The sequence below is a fragment of the Salmo trutta genome, chromosome 27, assembly GCF_901001165.1.
Source record: "Salmo trutta chromosome 27, fSalTru1.1, whole genome shotgun sequence".
Lineage (NCBI taxonomy): Eukaryota > Metazoa > Chordata > Actinopteri > Salmoniformes > Salmonidae > Salmo > Salmo trutta.
In genome coordinates, this window is record NC_042983.1 from 19,178,186 (window position 1) to 19,198,018 (window position 19,833).

The 19,833-nt window shown below is 44.4% G+C and overlaps 1 protein-coding gene across 3 annotated transcripts in view; it reads left to right on the forward strand.

Annotated features, from left to right (window-relative positions):
- The first annotated feature begins 951 nt into the window (after nucleotides 1-951).
- LOC115164523 (PDZ and LIM domain protein 2) overlaps nucleotides 952-19,833 on the forward strand; it is a 60,594-nt gene continuing 41,712 nt past the window's right edge. For 2 of the 3 annotated variants that reach the window (XM_029717081.1, XM_029717084.1), the window contains exons 1-2: nucleotides 952-1,338; nucleotides 19,339-19,470. In XM_029717081.1, coding sequence (XP_029572941.1) covers nucleotides 19,378-19,470 — 93 coding nt within the window. In that variant the 5' untranslated portion in view covers nucleotides 952-1,338; nucleotides 19,339-19,377. Of the gene's footprint in view, nucleotides 1,339-19,171; nucleotides 19,241-19,338; nucleotides 19,471-19,833 lie in introns of all 3 variants that reach the window. The other variant, XM_029717083.1, reaches the window with a different exon arrangement.

Here is a 19,833-nt window from a genome sequence, read left to right on the forward strand (position 1 = left end):
TTAATTGAAATGCATCCCAGGTGACTACCTCATGAAGCTGTTTGAGAGAATGCCAAGAGTGTGCAAAGCTGTCATCAAGGCAAAGATTGGCTACTTTGAAGAATCTGAAATATAAAATATATTTTGATTTGTTTAACACTTTTTGTTTACTATATGATTCCATATGTGCTATTTCATAGTTTTGATGTCTTCACTATTATTCTACAATGTAGAATGAGTAGGTGTGTCCAAACCTTTGACTGGTACTGTACATTTGAACTTACTCTACCGGTTGGCTGTGTGGTTGGTCCTTTTGTGGTTAGGAATTTGAGACAATATATATACACAGGAAAGTATAATTAAACCAAATTTTCAAGAGTTGGTTTCAGCCATTGGAGTCAGCTAAATAAATTGGCTTAAGTGTGAAATGACACTAAGCCAAAGTGTATTTTCTTACTTTTTTCTTGGATCTTGATGATATGAATGCAGTTGTGATTACTCTCTGCACCTTTAGGCTATTCAATAAATCCCACACCAATTGCAAATCATCTAGCCTCCTGTGACTTGGCCTTCTTATCACATCCCTTGGTCCTGAGACACAGTACCCTTTGACACAAAGCATGCTGCTTCCCATCTATTCACAGAGCTAGATATCCTCACCCAGGCCTCACCCATGTACTAGTCTACAACAATCCTTCATTGTTTAATCAGGCTTTGAATTTAATCATAAACCTCTGACAATTACACCAGCCCATCCTGTAGGCATGTAGGCCCATTGTCTGTAGTTGTGGTCCCTATCATTGATCAGTTACATTTTCTAATGCAATTTTTGGTCTGCAGATGGCGCACTAAGACACACTTGCAAGGCCCTACGGCCCTACCGCCATACTGTAATATCTCAATTATCACCCACCCTCCCTGTATCCCGACACGCCCATGCCATTATTTTGATAACAGCACGTGTCACTGTGAGCTCATTCCTCAGAGCGGGTGTCCACAGGTGATTTCATATTGGTTCTTTATCCAATAGTCCCCAGCAATAGAAGTGCATTTCAGGTGGCCAGAGCATTTGATCTGTTAACATAGTAGCACGAATCGCTCTTAGAGGCATATGAGATTCCTGTGGGCCTTTTGGGAGCAGAAAGAAAGAAACATTAACTTCATTCTGCTGTATTTTGGAAGCGACTCGCGCGCAAGGGGTGGAGTGTTTCTGGTCCTGCGCTCTTTTCGGGTATTTTGGTGCTGTCGCCTATGCGTTTTTCACTTGAGATATTCTTGAGGAGAGCACGGTTGTTGGATCTGCAGGTGTACGGACACAATTCGACTATTACTGATTGTTGATCAACTGCATTGATTTAGGTAAGGTTTAGGTAATTCCTATAGGCTACTTTCTGTGAGTCTCCCATTTACCTGTCAGTTCACGCTAATAATAGGCATCATTCATTTCATTCAATTATGTGGTAATTCACATTATTTACTTAAACAATTTAAAAAATGTATTTGAATTTCTGCAATTTTTAAAGGCCTATACCTATGAACATTGGATACAAGGGTCCTTGGTGATGCTGTCAAATTGTCTGTACACCCTGGTTGATGTAATTATTCGCTTGACTGCTACTTTTAGTTGCCCCTAGCCATCTGAACAGAAACAATTTTGTTTTGTGTATCTTGGATTTATACCCAAACTCATAACAGCCTTGCCTCTGTCTTAGACCCTCATCAGTTTGTTTGACAGTTGGTTTGCCAGGAGGAACACCAACATCATTTTGATTTCATTATGGCATGGAAACACATTAGGTTTGGTAATGTGGGTGAAACTGTGGATGCAGTGATGCAGTATGATCATGATGGATGCTTGGTACAGTATGATCATGATGGATGCTTGGTACAGTATGTGTTCACTGTAGCATAATGTACTTCCATGTTGACTGATGATTATGAAGGGAAATTAACTTTAACTTAAGATCCCACGCTTCACACAGTCAGCATCCTTTACTTCTACAGGCATCTCTGTGAACTAAAGGCTTGGCTGCTCAAAACATTCACATGAAACATAGTCAATATGATTTGTGGATTGCCCGGCCAGGTGTAATTCCAGACCAACAGGTCTGTGTTTATGTGACGTTAACATAATTGTTAAAACTGGCTAGCTGTAATTTGTGACTGTTCACTCCTCCCCTTAAAGTGGGGTTTTCACTGGTGAAGCCTCCTGAAAGATACGGGCCATTGTGGGATTATTACACTAATTAGGAGCCTTTTGAGTAGTGTAACTTGGTGAAAAAAATATACTTTTTATTTAACCTAATTTTAAACAGCAATTGGTCAATTTAATAAAAAAACAAGTTAAGTTTAAAAAAGTATTATAGTAAGTGTCTATTAAAGATGCAATATGCAGAAATCACTCCGCCGTTTCCTGGTTGCTGAAATTCGAATAGTTCACAGAATTTCAGTTTATGTGACAAAAAAAACTGTCATTGTGTAGAAAATCATTGTTCCATTTAAACCGCTGTGAAATATATTTTCTATAACCAAAAATATATTTATGTTTTCTGCTATTTGAACCTGGTGTACAAAACTGAAAGTACAACACGCAAAAACGAAACTTAAGAACAGGAAGCATAGAAATAGCGCACATAGAACAGAGTTACTTTTCTTACACTTTCTTGCTGAGCACGACAGATCTATAACTCACATTTCTATGTGAATTTGGTCGGGTCGCCCAAAAAGTTACATATTGCAGCTTTAAGTGACAAATAAAGTAACAGGGTTGATCGTAACAGGGTTGAAGACTTCATGTTTAATAATCCATAAATCCTGTTGTGACCCGGGGAATGAAAGCTTGTTATGTGCAACAGGGAGGGGCAATTGAACGCAAGCTTCACAAAATATTATAATTTGTAAAAACATTTCTAGCCTGTCTATCTTTTGTCCCACCTGGACAAAAGGAACACCTATGTGAGAATGCTATTCATTGACTACAACTCAGCGGTCAACACCATAGTGCCCTCAAAGCTCATCACTAAGCTATGGATACTGGGACAAAACCCCTCCCTCTGCAACTAGATCTGGGACTTACTGACGGCCGCCCCCAGGTGGTGAGGGTAGGTAGCAACACACGCTGATAGCAACACACGCTGATCCTCAACACTGGAGCCCCTCAGGGGTGCGTGCTCAGTCCCCTCCCATACTCCTTGTTCACCCACGACTGCATGGCCAGGCACGACTCCAACACCATTTAGTTTGCAGATGACACAACAGTGGTAGGCCTTATCACCGACAATGACAAGACAGCCTATAGGGAGGAGGTCAGAGACCTGGCTGCCAAAATAACAACTTATCCCTCAACGTAATCAAGACGAAGGAGATGATTGTGGACTACAGGAAAGGAGGACCGAGCATGCCCCCATTCTCATCAACGGGGCTGTAGTGGAGAAGGTTGAGAGCTTTAAATTCCTTGGTGTCCACATCACCAACAAACTAGAATGGTCCAAACACACCAAGACAGTTGTGAAGAGGGCACGACAAAACCTATTCCCCCTCAGGAGACTGAAAAGATTTGGCATGGGTCCTCAGATCCTCATCTGAGGACCCAAGGTTCTACAGCTGCAACATTGAGAGCATCCTGACTGGTTGCATCACTGCCTGGTACGGAAACTGCTTGGCCTCCGACCGCAAGGCACTACAGAGTAGTGCGTACGGCCCAGTACATCACTGGGGTTAAGCTGCCTGCCATCCAGGACCTCTACACCAGGCGGTGTCAGAGGAAGGCCCTAAAAATTGTCAAAGACCCCAGCCACCCTGTTCTCTCTACTACCGCATCGCAAGCGGTACCGGAGCGCCAAGTCTAATTGGTTTATGATGTCATGGAAACACTAACCTTTCTCTATAATTTTTACTACAAAACATAGAAACGCACCACTTTCACAGTTGGGGTGGTGCTGGAGATGAATATGAAGTTGAAATGTTTAGAAATTTCCGTTTAAAATGTGGGACAGGGTGCCCTTTTCAGTCGTTCAACTAGGAACAACACAGCTATGAGGGAGTTTGCATGCTAAGTGCCCTCTACTGAAGAATATTAGAATCATGCCTGACAAGGCCAGTGAACAGCGTGCATCACTGAAAGCCCTGCCTTCCACAGGTGATAAACCCGAGACACGGATACATTCATTCAATTCTTCCACTCTTCACCTCGAGCTGGGCAGAACAATTCACACATTTCTTAAAAAACAGACATTGGAATGCAAAATGTGCCAGGCTTCACTCCAACTTAAATGTCCCACTTAAGGAGGGCATGTTCATCCTTCTGGATGTTGTGTGGTAAAGTTTGGTTACTATTTTTGTGAAGTTCCCTACAAATGTGTTAGTTATTCGTTTGCCTGTTTAGCCACTCTAACTGATTGTAAGTAAGATGACTAGCACAAACGAAGGCTGTTAATCCGGGGTTCGAGTTCACAACCTTGCCCACAGTAATGCGGTTTCACCATATCTTTGAATAATATTCATTTTTATTTATAATATTTTTTTTCACATTTATTTAAATAGGTAAGCTAGTTGAGAACAAGTTCTCATTTACAACTGCGACCTGGCCAAGATAAAGCAAAACAGTCCGACACAAACAGCAACACAGAGTTAAACATTGAATAAACAAGCGTACAGTCAATAACACAATAGAAAAAAATGTCTATATACAGTGTGTGCAAATGGCATGAGGAGGTAAGGCAATAAATAGGCCATAGTAGCGAAGTAATTACAATTTAGCAAATTAACACTGGAGTGATAGGTGAGCAGATGGTGACGTGCAAGTAGAAAAACTGGTGTGCAAAAGAGCAGAAAAGTAAATAAAACAATATGGGGATGAGGTAGGTAGATTGGGTGGGCTATTTACAGATGGGCTATGTATAGCTGCAGCGATCGGTTAGCTGCTCAGATAGCTGATGTTTAAAGTTAGTGAGGGAAATATAAGTCTCCAGCTTCAGCGATTTTTGAAATTCTTTCCAGTCATTGGCAGCAGAGAACTGGAAGGAAAGGTGGCCAAAGGAGGTGTTGGCTTTGGGGATGACCAGTGAGATATACCTGCTGGAGCGCATGCTACGGGTGGGTGTTATCGTGACCAGTGAGCTGAGATAAGGTGGAGCTTTACCTAGCATAGACTTATAGATGACCTGGAGCCAGTGGGTCTGGCGACGAATATGTAGCGAGGGCCAGTCAACTAGAGCATACAGGTCGCAGTGGTGGGTGGTATAAGGGGCTTTGGTGACAAAACGGATGGCACTGTGATAGACTGCATCCAGTTTGCTGAGTAGAGTATTGAAAGCTATTTTGTAAATGACATCGCCGAAGTCGAGGATCAGTAGAATAGTCAGTCCTTCCCTGTGGCTCAGTTGGTAGAGCAGGGTGTTTGCGATGCCAGGGTTGTGGGTTTGATTCCCACGGGGGGCCAGTATGGAGATAAAATGGTTTTTGTTTGAAATGAAATGGATGCATTCACTACTGTAAATTGCTATGGATAAGAGCGTCTGCTAAATGACTAAAATGTAAACGTAATGTCAGTTTTACGAGGGTATGGTTGGTAGTGTGAGTGAAGGAGGCTTTGTTGCGAAATAGGAAGCCGATTTAATTTTGGATTGGAGATGTTTAATATGAGTCTGGAAGGAGAGTTTACAGTCTAGCCAGACACCTAGGTATTTGTAGTTGCCCACATATTCTAAGTCAGAACCGTCCAGAGTAGTGATGCTAGTCGGGTGGGCGGGTGCGGGCGGCAAACGGTTAAAAAGCATGCATTTGGTATTACTAGCGTTTTAAGAGCAGTTGGAGGCCACGGAAGGAGTGTTGTATGGCATTGAAGCTCGTTTGGAGGTTAGTTAACACAGTGTCCAAAGAAGGGCCAGATGTATAGAGAATGGTGTCGTCTGCGTAGAGGTGGATCAGGGAATCACCCACAGCAAGAGCGACATCGTTGATATATACAGAGAAAAGAGTCGGCCCGAGAATTGAACCCTGTGGTACCCCGAATAGAGACTACCAGAGGTCCGGACAACAGGCCCGCCGATTTGACACACTGAACTCCGTCTGAGAAGTAGTTGGTGAACCAGGCGAGGCAATCATTTGAGAAACCAAGGCTGTTGAGTCTGCCGATAAGAATAAGGTGATTGAATGAGTCGAAAGCCTTGGTCAGGTCGATGAATACGGCTGCACAGTACTGTCTTTTATCGATGGCGGTTATGATATCGTTTAGTACCTTGAGCATGGCTGAGGTGCACTCGTGACCAGCTTGAAAACCGGATTGCACAGCGGAGAAGGTATGGTGGGTTTCAAAATTGTCAGTGATCCTGTTTATTAACTTGGCTTTCGAAGACTTTAGAAAGGCAGGGCAGGATGGATATAGGTCTGTAACAGTTTGGGTCTAGAGTGTCACCCCCTTTGAAGAGGGGGATGACCGCGGCAGCTTTCCAATCTTTAGGGATCTCAAACAATACGAAAGAGAGGTTGAACAGACTGGTAATAGGGGTTGCAACAATGGCGGCGGATAATTTTAGAAAGAGAGGGTCCAGATTGTCTAGCCCAGCTGATTTGTACGGGTCCAGGTTTTGCAGCTCTTTCAGAACATCTGCTATCTGGATTTGGGTAAAGGAGAAGCTGGGGAGGCTTGGGCAAGTAGCTGCGGGGGGTTGTGGAGCTGTTGGCCAGGGTTGGGGTAGCCAGGAGGAAAGCATGGCCAGCCGTAGAGAAATGCTTATTGAAATTCTCGATTATCGTAGATTTATCGGTGGTGACAGTGTTACCTAGCCTTAGTGCAGTGGGCAGCTGGGAGGAGGTGCTCTTATTCTCCATGGACTTTACAGTGTCCCAAAACTTTTTGGAGTTAAAGCTACAGGATGCAAATTTCTGTTTGACAAAGCTAGCCTTTGCCTTCCTGACTGACTGACTGCATGTATTGGTTCCTGACTTCCCTGAAAAGTTGCATAACACGGGGACTATTCGATGCTAGTGCAGTCCGCCACAGGATGTTTTTGTTCTGGTCGAGGGCAGTCAGTTCTGGAGTGAACCAAGGGCTATATCTGTTCTTAGTTCTACATTTTTTGAAAGGGGCATGCTTATTTAAGATGGTGAGGAAATTACTTTTAAAGAACGACCATGCATCCTTGACTGACGGGATGAGGTCAGTATCCTTCCAGGATACCCAGGCCAGGTCGATTAGAATGGCCTGCTCGCAGTCGTGTTTTATGGACCGTTTGACAGTGATGAGGGGTGGTCGTTTGACCGCGCATGCAGGCAATGAGGCAGTGATCGCTGAGATCCTGAGGTGTATTTTGAGGGCAAGTTTGTCAGGATAATATTTATGAGGGTGCCATGTTTATAGATTTAGGGTTGTACCTGTACCTTCATGAGTGTTGTCTTGTAGGTGTTTTTGGCTGGGCGCATGCTCAGGCAGCCCTGGATCGAACCAGCTTGTGCGACCACTATCGCCTGCTGTGTACAAGCTCTCTCAAGAGGCTTGTGGGACTGAGTTTGACTTTCCTCTCCTGGGTGCCTGTACCTCGGTGGAGTCTGAGTTGCAGGATACGGGGTTGGATTTGAGCTCGTGGTTCGATCCCATTGAGCTATCCTCCCAGCATGGCGATATAGAGCCGTCTGATATCGCGTCTCCTTCGGTGTATTGGGCCCAGGGGGTGGCGGGCCGGTCCCTGTACACAGTCACAATGCTGCAGGTTTACCACACTGAGCTGTTAGCTGACCTGGCCACGATTCTGGCTGCTGTGGAACCCCTATTCAGAGCTCCTAGATGAGATTCGTGCTATGGCATATTTTGTCTCTTGCATGTCCCGTTGCATCGTCTCAGAGCTCGGGAGAAGCATGGGGGCTGATTTTGGTTCACTTTGTTGCAGGTGCCGGAGAGAGGCAGGCTGTTATACATGGATTAGCCGATTTCTCCTACGGGGTTGTTTGGCTCGGCCCTGGAGTCTGTGCAGTCAGAGGCCCAGAATGGTTTGTACAGCCAGTATTTCCTGGTTCCCAAAATGGGCGGGACTTTGCGTCCCATTTTAGACCTTGTGCCCTAAACAAGCAGATCAGGGTCTAGAAATTCAGAATGCTCATGTACAGCTGGTTGTTACAATCAGTGCGCCCGGGTGATTGGTTCCCCTCCATCAACCTTATGTACGTGTACTTTCATGGCCATATATCCCTCGCACAGAAAGTTGTGGGGGCAGGTTTGGCACCTATGAAGTGTCTGGGGCTCAGGATAATGGACAACCTGGCCGAGTCGAGGGAGCAGGTGGTGTTACACACATCCATGCTGGTTTCCCATGTTAAGTCTCTGTTTGACTCCATCTCAGTGGAGTGTGTTCTTGCTTTGCCCAATGCAACGAGTATCCCTGGGTGCCCCAACACAGGTGCAGCTCTGCTATCCACTGTGGGGCCTGCTCTCGGGAGTGGAGGTTGCACCCCTAAGTGGTCTCCTAGATATGGAAAATGTTTGGCAAGGCCGACGTAGATCTTTACACATCGCGAGAAATGCACAATGTCGGCTGTTTTTCTTGATAAGGGACCTGAGTGCTGCGTTGGAAACGGATGCTCTCGTGCACCAGTGGCCTCAGACCCTTCTTTACGCCTTTCCCCCTGTGGAGCTGATTCAGTCCACGCTGGGGAGGGTACTTCGAAAGGGCTTGTCCTTGATCCTTGTGGCTCTCTGTCTCTAATCTTATAGTTGGGGACCTGTGGCAACTCCCGTTGCACAGGGACCTGTTGACCCAGGAGCACGGGCAGGTCTGGCACCCGCAGCCGGAGATTTGGAATCTGTGGGCTTGCCCCTGAAAGGTCCAATCTGATTGCAATGAAAGTGGCGGGCATTTGAGTTTTGGTGCCAAAGTAAAGTAATTGTTCCTTTTCAGAGCTCTCTGGTGGACATTTTAATGTTCCTATAGGGGTTTTTCGAGCAGGGTCATTCATTTTCCACCCTGAAGGTGTATATGGCAGCTATTTCAGTGGGAATTGATGGTGCCATTTCAGGGGCTCATCCCCTGGAGGTGTGTTTTTTAAAAGTTGTGTGCCATCTCTGGCCAGTTTCTAAACCTTTTGTGCCCACTTGGGATCTGGCTTTGGTTTTGAATGTGCTGTGTGAGGCCCCCTTTGAACTAATGGAGTCTGTGGATCTGAAGATCCTCTCCTACAAGACCGCTCTGCTTATGACTTTGGCTTCGGCTAAACGCATTAGAGATCTCCACGTGTTATCTGTTCACTCCTCCTGTATAAAGTTCGCCCTTGGCGATTCTAAGGTGACATTGCGTCCTAATACGGTCTTCGCCCCTAAGGTCATGACTATGTCCTACAGGTCTCTAGCTTTTGAGCTTTTCCCCTTTTTGTCTCCTCCTTCTGAGGAGCAGCGGAGGTTACGTTCACTGTGTCCGGTACAAGCGTTACGCATTTACATTGAGCAGACCAGGGGTGTCTGTTTGTGTGATCAACTTTTTGACTGTTTTGCTAATTCTGCTTGTGGTAGAGCGCTTTTTTAAGCAGCGTCTCTCCCACTGGCATATGGCAAAAAAAGGCAGGAATGACCTAATGGTGTACACGCCCACTTCAGCAGGGTTCTGGCAGCGCCTTGGGCGTTGTTTAAAGGGTTGCCTGTAGGATATATTTGTGCTGCTGCAATTTGGGCATCACCACACACTTTTGTGATGTTTTATCAGCTTGGATGTCACTGGCCCCAGTGTAGCCCACAGTGTGCTTACGGCTGGGGCAGGACAGGGTCGTTAGGCAGTGCGTAGATTGCGCAATACCCGGGTACCGCAGGTTTTCCTGTCAGGTTCGAACTCTGTGTGGTGTGTCATTTAATTCGGTGTCCGCTGGGGTCGGCATGGGGCGTGATTTCATATCCCCATTGCTGTGTAGTGCTGAATTTACCGACTGAAGGGGAACGTACAGTTATGATTATAACTACTGCTCGCTGAATGAACAAAACAAGTTACAACACCTGTTCAGCCCTGCGCCGCCAGCTCGGTGAAGACTGGTACTGAATTGAAGGAATTTATCCGTGCCTCGGGTTTATCACCTGTGGAAGGCGGGGCTTCCGGTGAGGCAGGGTATTCATTGGCCTTGTCTGGCGTGATTCGAATGTTCTTCAGTAGAGGGTGATAGTGCGCAAACTCCCCCATAGCTGTGTTGTACCTTGTTTCCCTCCTTCAGAGAACAATAGTTATAGTCATAACTGCGTTTTTTTAGGGGTACACGTTAAAAAAAAAATTTAAGAGAAGAGTACAAAGATAACTCCAACCCATTCCCACCCTCAGTCCCCATCCACTCACCCGCATCCTCCCTCCTCACCCGAAGAAAGAATGCCTTCCACCCCTTCACATCCCAACCAGCAACCGAGGTTGCCCATCCGTCCCCATTACCCTTTAAACCTTAAAATGTATCACAAAATTATAATCTTGAGAAATGACTTTGTCAAACCAACAAAATAACTAGGGTTTTACATATAGTCCCTGTGGCTCAGTTGGTAGAGTGTTTGCAACGCCAGCATGGTGTGTGCAAAGCCAGGGTTGTGGTTTCGATTCCCACGGGGGGCCAGTACAAAAAAAAATGCATGAAATTAAATGGATGCATTCACTACTGTAAGTCGCTCTGGATAAGAGCGTCTGCTAAATGACTAAAATGTAAATGTACAATGATGGTGAAAACTTGGATAAATGAGGACGCACAGAGGCACATGTCAAAAAGCAGAATTCTGGCACTTTAGTAAGTCTTTATTCATATTAAAAATCACATGTATTGAATTTTTATGTGATCCATATTAAAGGGCACTTCATGTAATATAACAGGCTTTTAAAATGCAATGTTTGTGCACAATTTCTACTTAAAATATCAAAGGGACACAAAAGGCACTGATTTCCAAAATTAAATCTAGAATGGGCTTCCTATTTTGCAACAAAGTGTCACGCCCTGACCTTAGAGATCCTTTTTATTCTCTATTTTGGTTAGGTCAGGGTGTGACTAGGGTGGGTAGTCTAGTTTTTCCATTTCTATGTTGGCCGGGTATGGTTCCCAATCAGAGGCAGCTGTCTATCGTTGTCTCTGATTGGGGATCATATTTAGGCAGCCTTTTCCCCACTGTGGTTGTGGGATCTTGTTTTTGGTACTGCGCTGTGTAGCCCTACTGAACGTTATGTTTCGTTTGTATATGTTTTTTTGTGTTCATTTAATAAAGAAAGATGTTCGCCTACCACGCTGCACCTTGGTCCGATCCTTCCATCGACGAGCGAAACACAAAGCCTACTTATCTCATGCTGCTAAACATACCCTCATAAAACGGACTATCCTACCGATCCTTGACTTCAGCGGTCATTCACAAAATAGCCTCCAAAACTCTACTCAGCAAACTGGATGTAGCCTATCACCGTGCCATCTGTTTTGCCACCAAAGCCCCATATACTACCTACCACTGCGACCTGTATGCTCTCGTTGGCTGGCCCTCACTACATATTCGTCGCCAAACCAACTGGCTCCAGGTCATCTATAAGTCTATGCTAGGTAAAACCCCGCCTTATCTCAGCTCACTGGTCACCATAGTAACACCCACCCATAGCACGCACTCCAGCAGGTATATTTCACTGGTCACCCCCAAAGCCAACACTTCCTTTGGCCACCTTTCCTTCCAGTTCTCTGCTGCCAATGAGACTGGAACAAATTGCAAAAATCACTGAAGCTGGAGTCTTATCTCCCTCTCTAACTTTAAGCATCAGCTGTCAGAGCAGCTTACCGAACACTGTACCTGTAATACAGCCAATCTGTAAATAGCACACCAACTACCTCATCTCCATATTGTTACTTATCATCTTGCTCTTTTGCACCCCAGTATCTCTATCTATCACTCCAGTGTTAATGCTAAATTGTAATTATTTTGCCTCCATGGCCTATTTATTGCCTTACCTCCCTACTCTTCTACATTTGCACACACTGTACATAGATTTTTCTATTGTGTTATTGAATGTGCGTTTGTTTGTGTAACTCTGTGTTGTTGGTTTTATTGCACTGCTTTGCTTTATCTTGTCCAGGTCGCAGTTGTAAATGAGAACTTGTTCTCAACTGGCCTACCTGGTTAAATAAAGGTGAAATCAAATAAATAAAACAAATTTGTGGAATGACCCTGTGGCTCAAGTTCAAGCCAGCATCTCAGGAATGTTTCACCTCTAATGTGCCCAAACCAAGCCATTCAGACAACTTGGATTGAAACTGTAATGTGCAGACTATTATTTGGTATTTTGAATGGGTGGGAAAAAGCTGGATGTGTTTCCCAGGACTCACGTGTTGCTTACAGCCCAAGCACCATTCAAATCCCGGCCCCCATACCCGCCACCCCATACCCCCCACCCCCTGACTGCCGTTTGTGCTGCACTGAACCAGTACCTCTCCATTGTTTTTGTTCTCTGCAACCTTCCATGTGCCTGCTGTACCCAACCCCCCCCCCCCCCACTCTCGTTTTCAATTGTGTCTGTTTCCTGATGTCTCTGCTGTTCTGGGTGTGCAGGGCCGTGGCACCACAAACAATCCACAGACTGAAACAGACCACTGTAATTTTGGACAAGTAGTAGCGTTTTAGAGAATGCAGGACAATGGCCAACGAATTTAGCTGCTCGCGACTTTGTGGAAACATTTTATTTGTTTGGCCCTTCCTCTTGTTTTTTCAATATGCTAACCATGCCTCTATATTATTTGTATGGTTTGAATAAGGACGTTTTCTCCTGAGCCCTTACTCAGTTTGTTATATGCTCTATTGCATAGGGCTTTTTCTCTGAATCACAAGGAGAAACATTAACTGGTATGCTGTTCTGCAGGAAGTTACAATCTGGTGGAGTTTGTATGATGAAAGCTTCACTGTTGCTTGCTTTCTTGTTTCTGATAGCTTTGTGGTTTTCTCAGTGTCTGTCTTCGCTGAGACGGATGCGTGTCACTGGATGACTGCCTCATGTTGAGTCCTTTTCACATCTAGTTTCAGTTCAATATAAATTCATAGACTGTCTGTCTGTCTCCTTTAATAGCACAGTTCCTGTTCTCTGTAAGAGGTCTCCCAGTAAGAAAAATAACATTGAAAATACGTCTTTTAGAGGTATTTTCCAGATGTTGACATCACGTCCATTTCAAGCGCTGAATGAAAGGTTGGAAGATGTTTTTGACGTCAAAGAGACGTCTTGTGTCCGGACTGCACCCCCCCCCCAAAAAATTGAAGACGCTGTTAGTAAATGCTTAGTGGGCAGTCATGATATTTCACGGTCATGGCTGCCATCCCATTTCTGACACCAATGTAGCGGATGACAAATCCAGGTCGTGACGTGAAAGGCAAACACCCTACTGGACCAATTATAGATGTCTATATTTGTGTCAAATCAAGGCCGTACCGGACCAAATCTGAACCAATCAAAAGGCGGCTTTTTTGGGGCCAAATTAAAGCTAGCACGGACTGGACCCAATCTGGACCAATGGACGTCTATGTTTCCCAAGTTTGAACAGCACAGTATATGATTGGTTCAGATTTTGTCCGGACCTGATCAAATCTGAACCAATCATAGATGTCTGTGTTGAGTCCAAATCAAGGCCAAACCCGACTAAATCTGAACCAATTATAGATGTCTATGTTTTGGGTTTGTGGATGTTGACATGAAGGCCGGCCCAGCCCAGGTCAAATCTAAACCAATTATAGAAGGACCAAAAATCAATGTCCGTGGATAATGCCTGATGGTAAATGCTTAGTAGGCTGCTTAAATGGAATGATGTGTCTCCGCAGCCCATTCAAACTCTAAAGCCATCTCAGGCAATGATCCCAATGGTCACACAAACACAATGGTCCCAATGGTCACACAAACACAGTGTTTGTGTGACCATTGGGACCATTGCCTGAGATGGCTTTAGAGTTTGAATGGGCTGCGGAGACACATCATTGCAAAACAATTTTGAAAACGTGCATGTGATGAACATGATAAAGCAGTGGTAAGCTTTCCTGTGTCTCCCTCAGTGGATCAGAAGGCTTAATGGCCCGTGTAGGGGATGTGGTAAGGTGACCTGATTGCTGTGCGAAGTGGGGAGTCTGTCTGAATCTGCGTAGTGCGAACACCAGTAACATGATCCTCAGATGATGCTGTTGAGAGATAAGTGTAGCCAGTTCTTTCTGAAGCCACACCACTGACATAACCATGGCTAATGTACCTAGTAGTAACAACCATAACAATAGCTGCTATTGTTTTGACACTATTGCCACAGTTTTGATGACAAGATATATAGAACATATTTGATCTAATAATTAAGTCCCTTTTTATGGTGTGTTGTGAATAGTAGTATGGTCGTGGTAGCAGGTTCAATTAATGATTACATTGAAATCAATGAAATTCCAGAGCTAATTTATTAGAGAGATATATTAGCGTATACATTTAACCTGTCACTTTTTCCTTTTAAGTGTGAGGAATGTGCAGCTCATTCTCAGGCGATAATAGTAGTCTCACAACCTAGGAACGTCTCAGTCACTCATCTTCCTTCAACAACACCCCATTCTTTTAATATCGCATCTGTTATTGTCATCACCTTAGTGATGGCAGTTTTATCAGATCAAATCACTGTGTGTGGTTAGTGTGAGAATGTTATTCCACATCATTTAACATGGGGAGAGGCTTTCCATGGCATTCCTCTGTCTATTCAGTGGGTGTGTGACCGGGCAGGCAGCAGGACAGGTGTCCTATCAACCACATTCCTCCTCACGAAAAGGAGTGTGCTTGAAAACATTATAGGGCATAGCCATCAGCCAGACAAGAGCACTCACAAAAGCTATGGAAGTTCACAGAGCTAAATGGCCAGAAGCAAGAGATTTGTAAAGTGTGGATTATACCCAGAGCATTTCGCTACAACCACAACAGTGGATGGTGTGTGTTTCCTAAAGTTCAGGCCTGGGTATAACCGGGTTCTGCAATAACCAGGTGAAAGATGAAGAGTGTGAGCTGAGTATGGTACATAAGCAGACATGTTCATATCCAGGCCTGGCATCTTCTCTGTGCCAGCCAGCAAGACTTGTCTTTAAAGCGCATAATCAGAATAGAGCAACCCTGCCATAATTGTGGTTTAGCGACACACGCATGAAACCCAAGACTCACCCAAGGGTGTGTTAGAGTAATTTTACTATGCTTACCTATGCTAAACTGTAGATGATTTCACAGACCTGTTTTAGCAGGTCTCACACACACATTCACAATTAAGTTGTTTGAAGTGACGGTTAACAAAGAAGAATGCACAGCGAGAGGACGCTAATTGACTTTAATCACTGACTTTAATCACTTGAACACTGCTGACACCATGCGTGTTTGAGCAGTGAGCAACAGTCTGGAACCCAACACCTGGATACGAGAGCTGTTCTACACTCTCCTCTGTGTTTCTCCTACCTTTACCCGAAGGGGCTGCTCTCTCAAAGACATGACAAGTGCCTGGGGGCTTTTTCATGTAGAGTATGACAGTTTGAACTCTCCACAGAGATCATTCTCCACTTGGAAACTGAATGCAGCCTTCAAGTCTGTCTGTGCAATTGATTTCAACAACCTTAATCAAAGTCCTTCTTGCTTCATTCATCTTTGATACTCTAGATTTCACAACTGAAACTCTGGATGATACTGCATATAAAGTGTTGTAAAGTAGACCAGGGCAACATACGGTATACCATGATCAAATATTTATGGTATTTGGTAGACAGGTGTAGCACAGCGGAAGTGAGAGTATTTGACTGGACCTACCAGTTTCTAGTTCTTCTGAACTGTGGCTACCTGATGAGTGGAGACATGTGAGCCAGATGGAATACCTCCTTACTAGAATTTCTCCTCATTGTGTGGGTGTGTTTTATTGTGCTGCCATTGCTGCTTGGTAGCCAAAGCAACGAGTTGTCACCAGGATATAATCCACCACTGGGCTCAGTTTTAATTTTTTATTTTCTGCATTTGAAATTTGTACCTATACTATTAAACATTAATTATATTGTGTTGTTTCATCGCTTAATTTTTTAAGCTCCATTTAACACCTGGTGCAAATGTATTATCATAGTGATCTGTTTGGTAACAACTGGAGAATTTCAGGTCAAAAGTTCTCTTCCAATAGTAAGCAGCTATCACCCTTACACTGCCTGCCAATAAATAGCAAGCAGCTTTACAGTGATAACAGTTGGTCCATAAATCACAAATTAGCACTGTGCCTTGTTGATAATGGTTCCAGTTAAGTAGGAGACATGCTGATCCTGGTCCATTGGACTAATTAAACAGCCCAGAGACTGAGAACGTTAGGGTGTCTGTCTGTCCCCAGGGATTACAGCAGGAACAACAACTGGCGCCTCGGCTGTTTCTCATGTCCACAGCAATTAAGGGCTGTTAATGATGGTGAGCCTGGTAACCACGCTAATTGCCTGAATGTGCTAATGACTGGGTGGGTTTGTGCTGATTGTCCCAGACCCTTGTGGAATGTACAGACAGACGGCTGTAGATGGCTGAAATGGGCCAGTGTGGGGAGGGAGAGATGTCCCAGATCCTGACTGGGTTCACTGTTTGCTCTGTTTCTGTATGGATAGCTGTGGAACCAGCCTTGGGGCCTAACGATAGATGATCTCTTCAATTCTAACACTATGGTATATGTAACTAGACGGATCATATTTACAGGAAGATTTAAGACCAGTGAGAGCATGTCCAGTCACAGTGCATTCTCCACCAATGATCAGTTCTTATTCCAGATTCTTTGCCTATGACGATAAGATTAAGCCTGCGGCCATGTGGTGCACCAAGGTTCAGTTATTGATCTGACCAAGTATGTTTTGTCTCAAACTCTGACCTACATACACAGTAATGCTGGATAGTTACATAACAGGGGCTTGTGAAGACAGAATTGGGAAATGTCAGCTTTTTGTTGTAGGATCTGTCAGCATTTTCTTCTTGGTCAAACATGTTTTGTCAGAAGTTCACAGATTTCAACAGAAACTCAAACCAGATAACGTCTTCATTTGTCAATACATATTTGCGAGACTGAGCATGCTTTCGTTTCTATATTTACCTTGATGTTCTGCAATAAGGCTGCTGTCAGTAATGTGAAGTTGAATTAATTGAGCCTACACTAAATAGACTTAATAATGACACTATTTCCCTTTCTGTTTCTCCGTTTTCTGCAACAGTGCTTCCCCTTATTTTATGGTGTGTTGTGAATAGTAGTATGGTCGTGGTAGCACTTAACTAGGTATTAATAAGAGCATTGCTGTATAGTTGAGGTGTATCTCTACTAAAGCAGCAGCAGTGTGTGTGTGAGAGAGCGAGAAAGAGAAACTATGCTGCGCTGTGGTGGGGTCTGTGTGTCTGCTGGTCGGGCCGGAGTTTCCACCTCCTCCTCCTCGTCTCCTCACCACAGCATGAATTACCAAAGAGCAGGAGAGCTGTCATTGTCTCAACACAAGCACATGTGCAAATAAAAAACACTACAGTCCACACTATGCATGAGAAGGGCAGAGTTATGGGGGCCAACTGTATACTGTACCCAGCTGACGCATAGACTTTACTGTAAAACAGACACATCCTAGCAGCATCCTGTGCTATGATCCCAATTAAACTACGAGGGAAGAAAGTCCATGGTTAAAAATTTGAGTTACACTATATATACAAAAGTATGTGGACACCACTTCAAATTAGTATTTTTGGCTATTTCAGCCACACCCGTTGCTGATGGGTGTTTAAAATTGAGCACACAGCCATGCAATCTCCATAGACAAACACTGGCAGTAGAATGGCTTTAGTGAAGAGCTCGTTGACTTTCAACGTGGCACCAACAAGTCAGTTCATCAAATTCCTGCCCTGCTAGAGCTGCTGTAAGTGCTGTTATTGTGAAGTGGAAACGTCAAGGAGCAACAACGGCTCAGCCACGAAGTGGTAGGCCACACAAGCTCACAGAACAGGACCGCCAAGTGCTGAAGTGCGTAGCGCTTAAAAATCGTCTGTCCTCGGTTGCAACACTCACTACCGAGTTCCAAACTGCCTCTGGAAGGAACGTCAGCACAATATCTGTTCGTCGGGAGCTTCATGAAATGGGTTTCCATGGCCGAGCAAGCCTAAGATCACCATGCGCAATGCCAAGCATTGGCTGAGTTGGCGTAAAGCTCGCCGTCATTGGACTCTGGAGCAGTGGAAACACGTTCTCTGAATTGATGAATCGCCCTACACCATCTGGCAGTCTGACAATCTGGGTTTGGCGGATGCCAGGAGAACGCTACCTGCCACAATGTATAGTGCCAACTGTAAAGAGGAATAATGTTCTGGGACTGTTTTTCATGGTTCGGGCTATGCCCCTTAGTTCCAGTGAATGGAAATCTTAACGCTACAGCATACAATGACATTCTAGATAATTTTGTGCTTCCAACTTTGTGGCAACAGTTTGGGGAAGGCCCTTTCCTGTTTCAGCATGACAATTCCCCTGTGCTCAAAGCGACGTCCATACAGAAATGGTTTGTCAAGGTCGGTGTGGAAGAATTTGACTGGCCTGCACAGAGCCCTGACCTCAACCCCATTGAACACCTTTGAGATGAATTGGAACGCCGACTGCGAGCCAGGCCTAATCGCCCAACATCAGTGCCCGACCTCACTAATGCATTTGTGGCTGAATGGAAGCAAGTCCCCACAGCAATGTTCCAACATCTAATGGAAAGCCTTCCCAGAAGAGTGGAGGATGTTATAGCAGCAAAGGGGGACCATCTCCATATTAATGCCCATGATTTTTGGAATGAGATGTTCGACTAGAAGGTGTCCACATACTTTTGGTCATGTGGTGTATGTGGATCTACTCAACAGAAATGTTTGAATGTTATTTTACTGTGGTATGATACAACTTTTTTGGGGGGAGGTGTGTGTGTGTGTGTGTTTTTTATTTTTCTCATTTGGACTTCATGAAACTGAGGGTTTGCAAGAACTTCAATGTTGCGGCAGCCTAGTGGTTAGAGCATTGGGCCAATAACCAAAAGGTTGCTAGATCAAATCCCTTAGCTGACAAGGTAAAAATCTGTCGTTCTGCTTCTGAACAAGGCAGTTAACCCACTATTTCTAGGCCGTCATTGTAAATAAGAATTTGTTCTTAACTGACTTGCCTAGTTAATTAAAGGTTAAATATTTAAAAATAATTCTAGTCATGTGTCGTTGGTTTTCAGATTCCTCCCATTTCTTTTATATCAAGAGGGTCTAATCAAGTAGAAGGAGATAAAAGGCAGACGTTGCAGGTGACCGCAGTTCTAACGTATTTACTTTATATAGTCACTGCAGCAAAAAAAGCATGACTGATGACAGAATCTCTCTCTCGCTCTCTCTCTCTTTACAGGGTTTGAGCAGGCAGTGGGTGGCGACCTCTGGTCACGTGATGGTGCTGACAGTAAATCTGATTGGTCCGTCTCCATGGGGCTTTAGAATATACGGAGGAAGAGACTTCAAGAAGGCGATAACAGTTTCCAAGGTAATCGCTAATGACCTTACTGCTCAGTCACACCATATCCTCTGTAAAGGAAAACATGCAATGCCTATTCAACTTCCTCAGTCTCTGCTGTACTTCTCTGCTCCTCTCATTGTTTCTCAATTGGCTGCCTTCTACCTGTTTCCTTAACAACTGTATTCAGACAGATTGGAGTAAAAGCTACATCAGGAGGAAACCAGTTATTACAGTTAGGTTTAAGTGGTGTGCCGTGAGTGTCGAACCTGTGTGTGTGTGTGTGTGTGTGTGTGTGTGTGTGTGTGTGTGTGTGTGTGTGTGTGTGTGTGTGTGTGTGTGTGTGTGTGTGTGTGTGTGTGTGTGTGTGTGTGTGTGTGTGTGTGTGTTTGT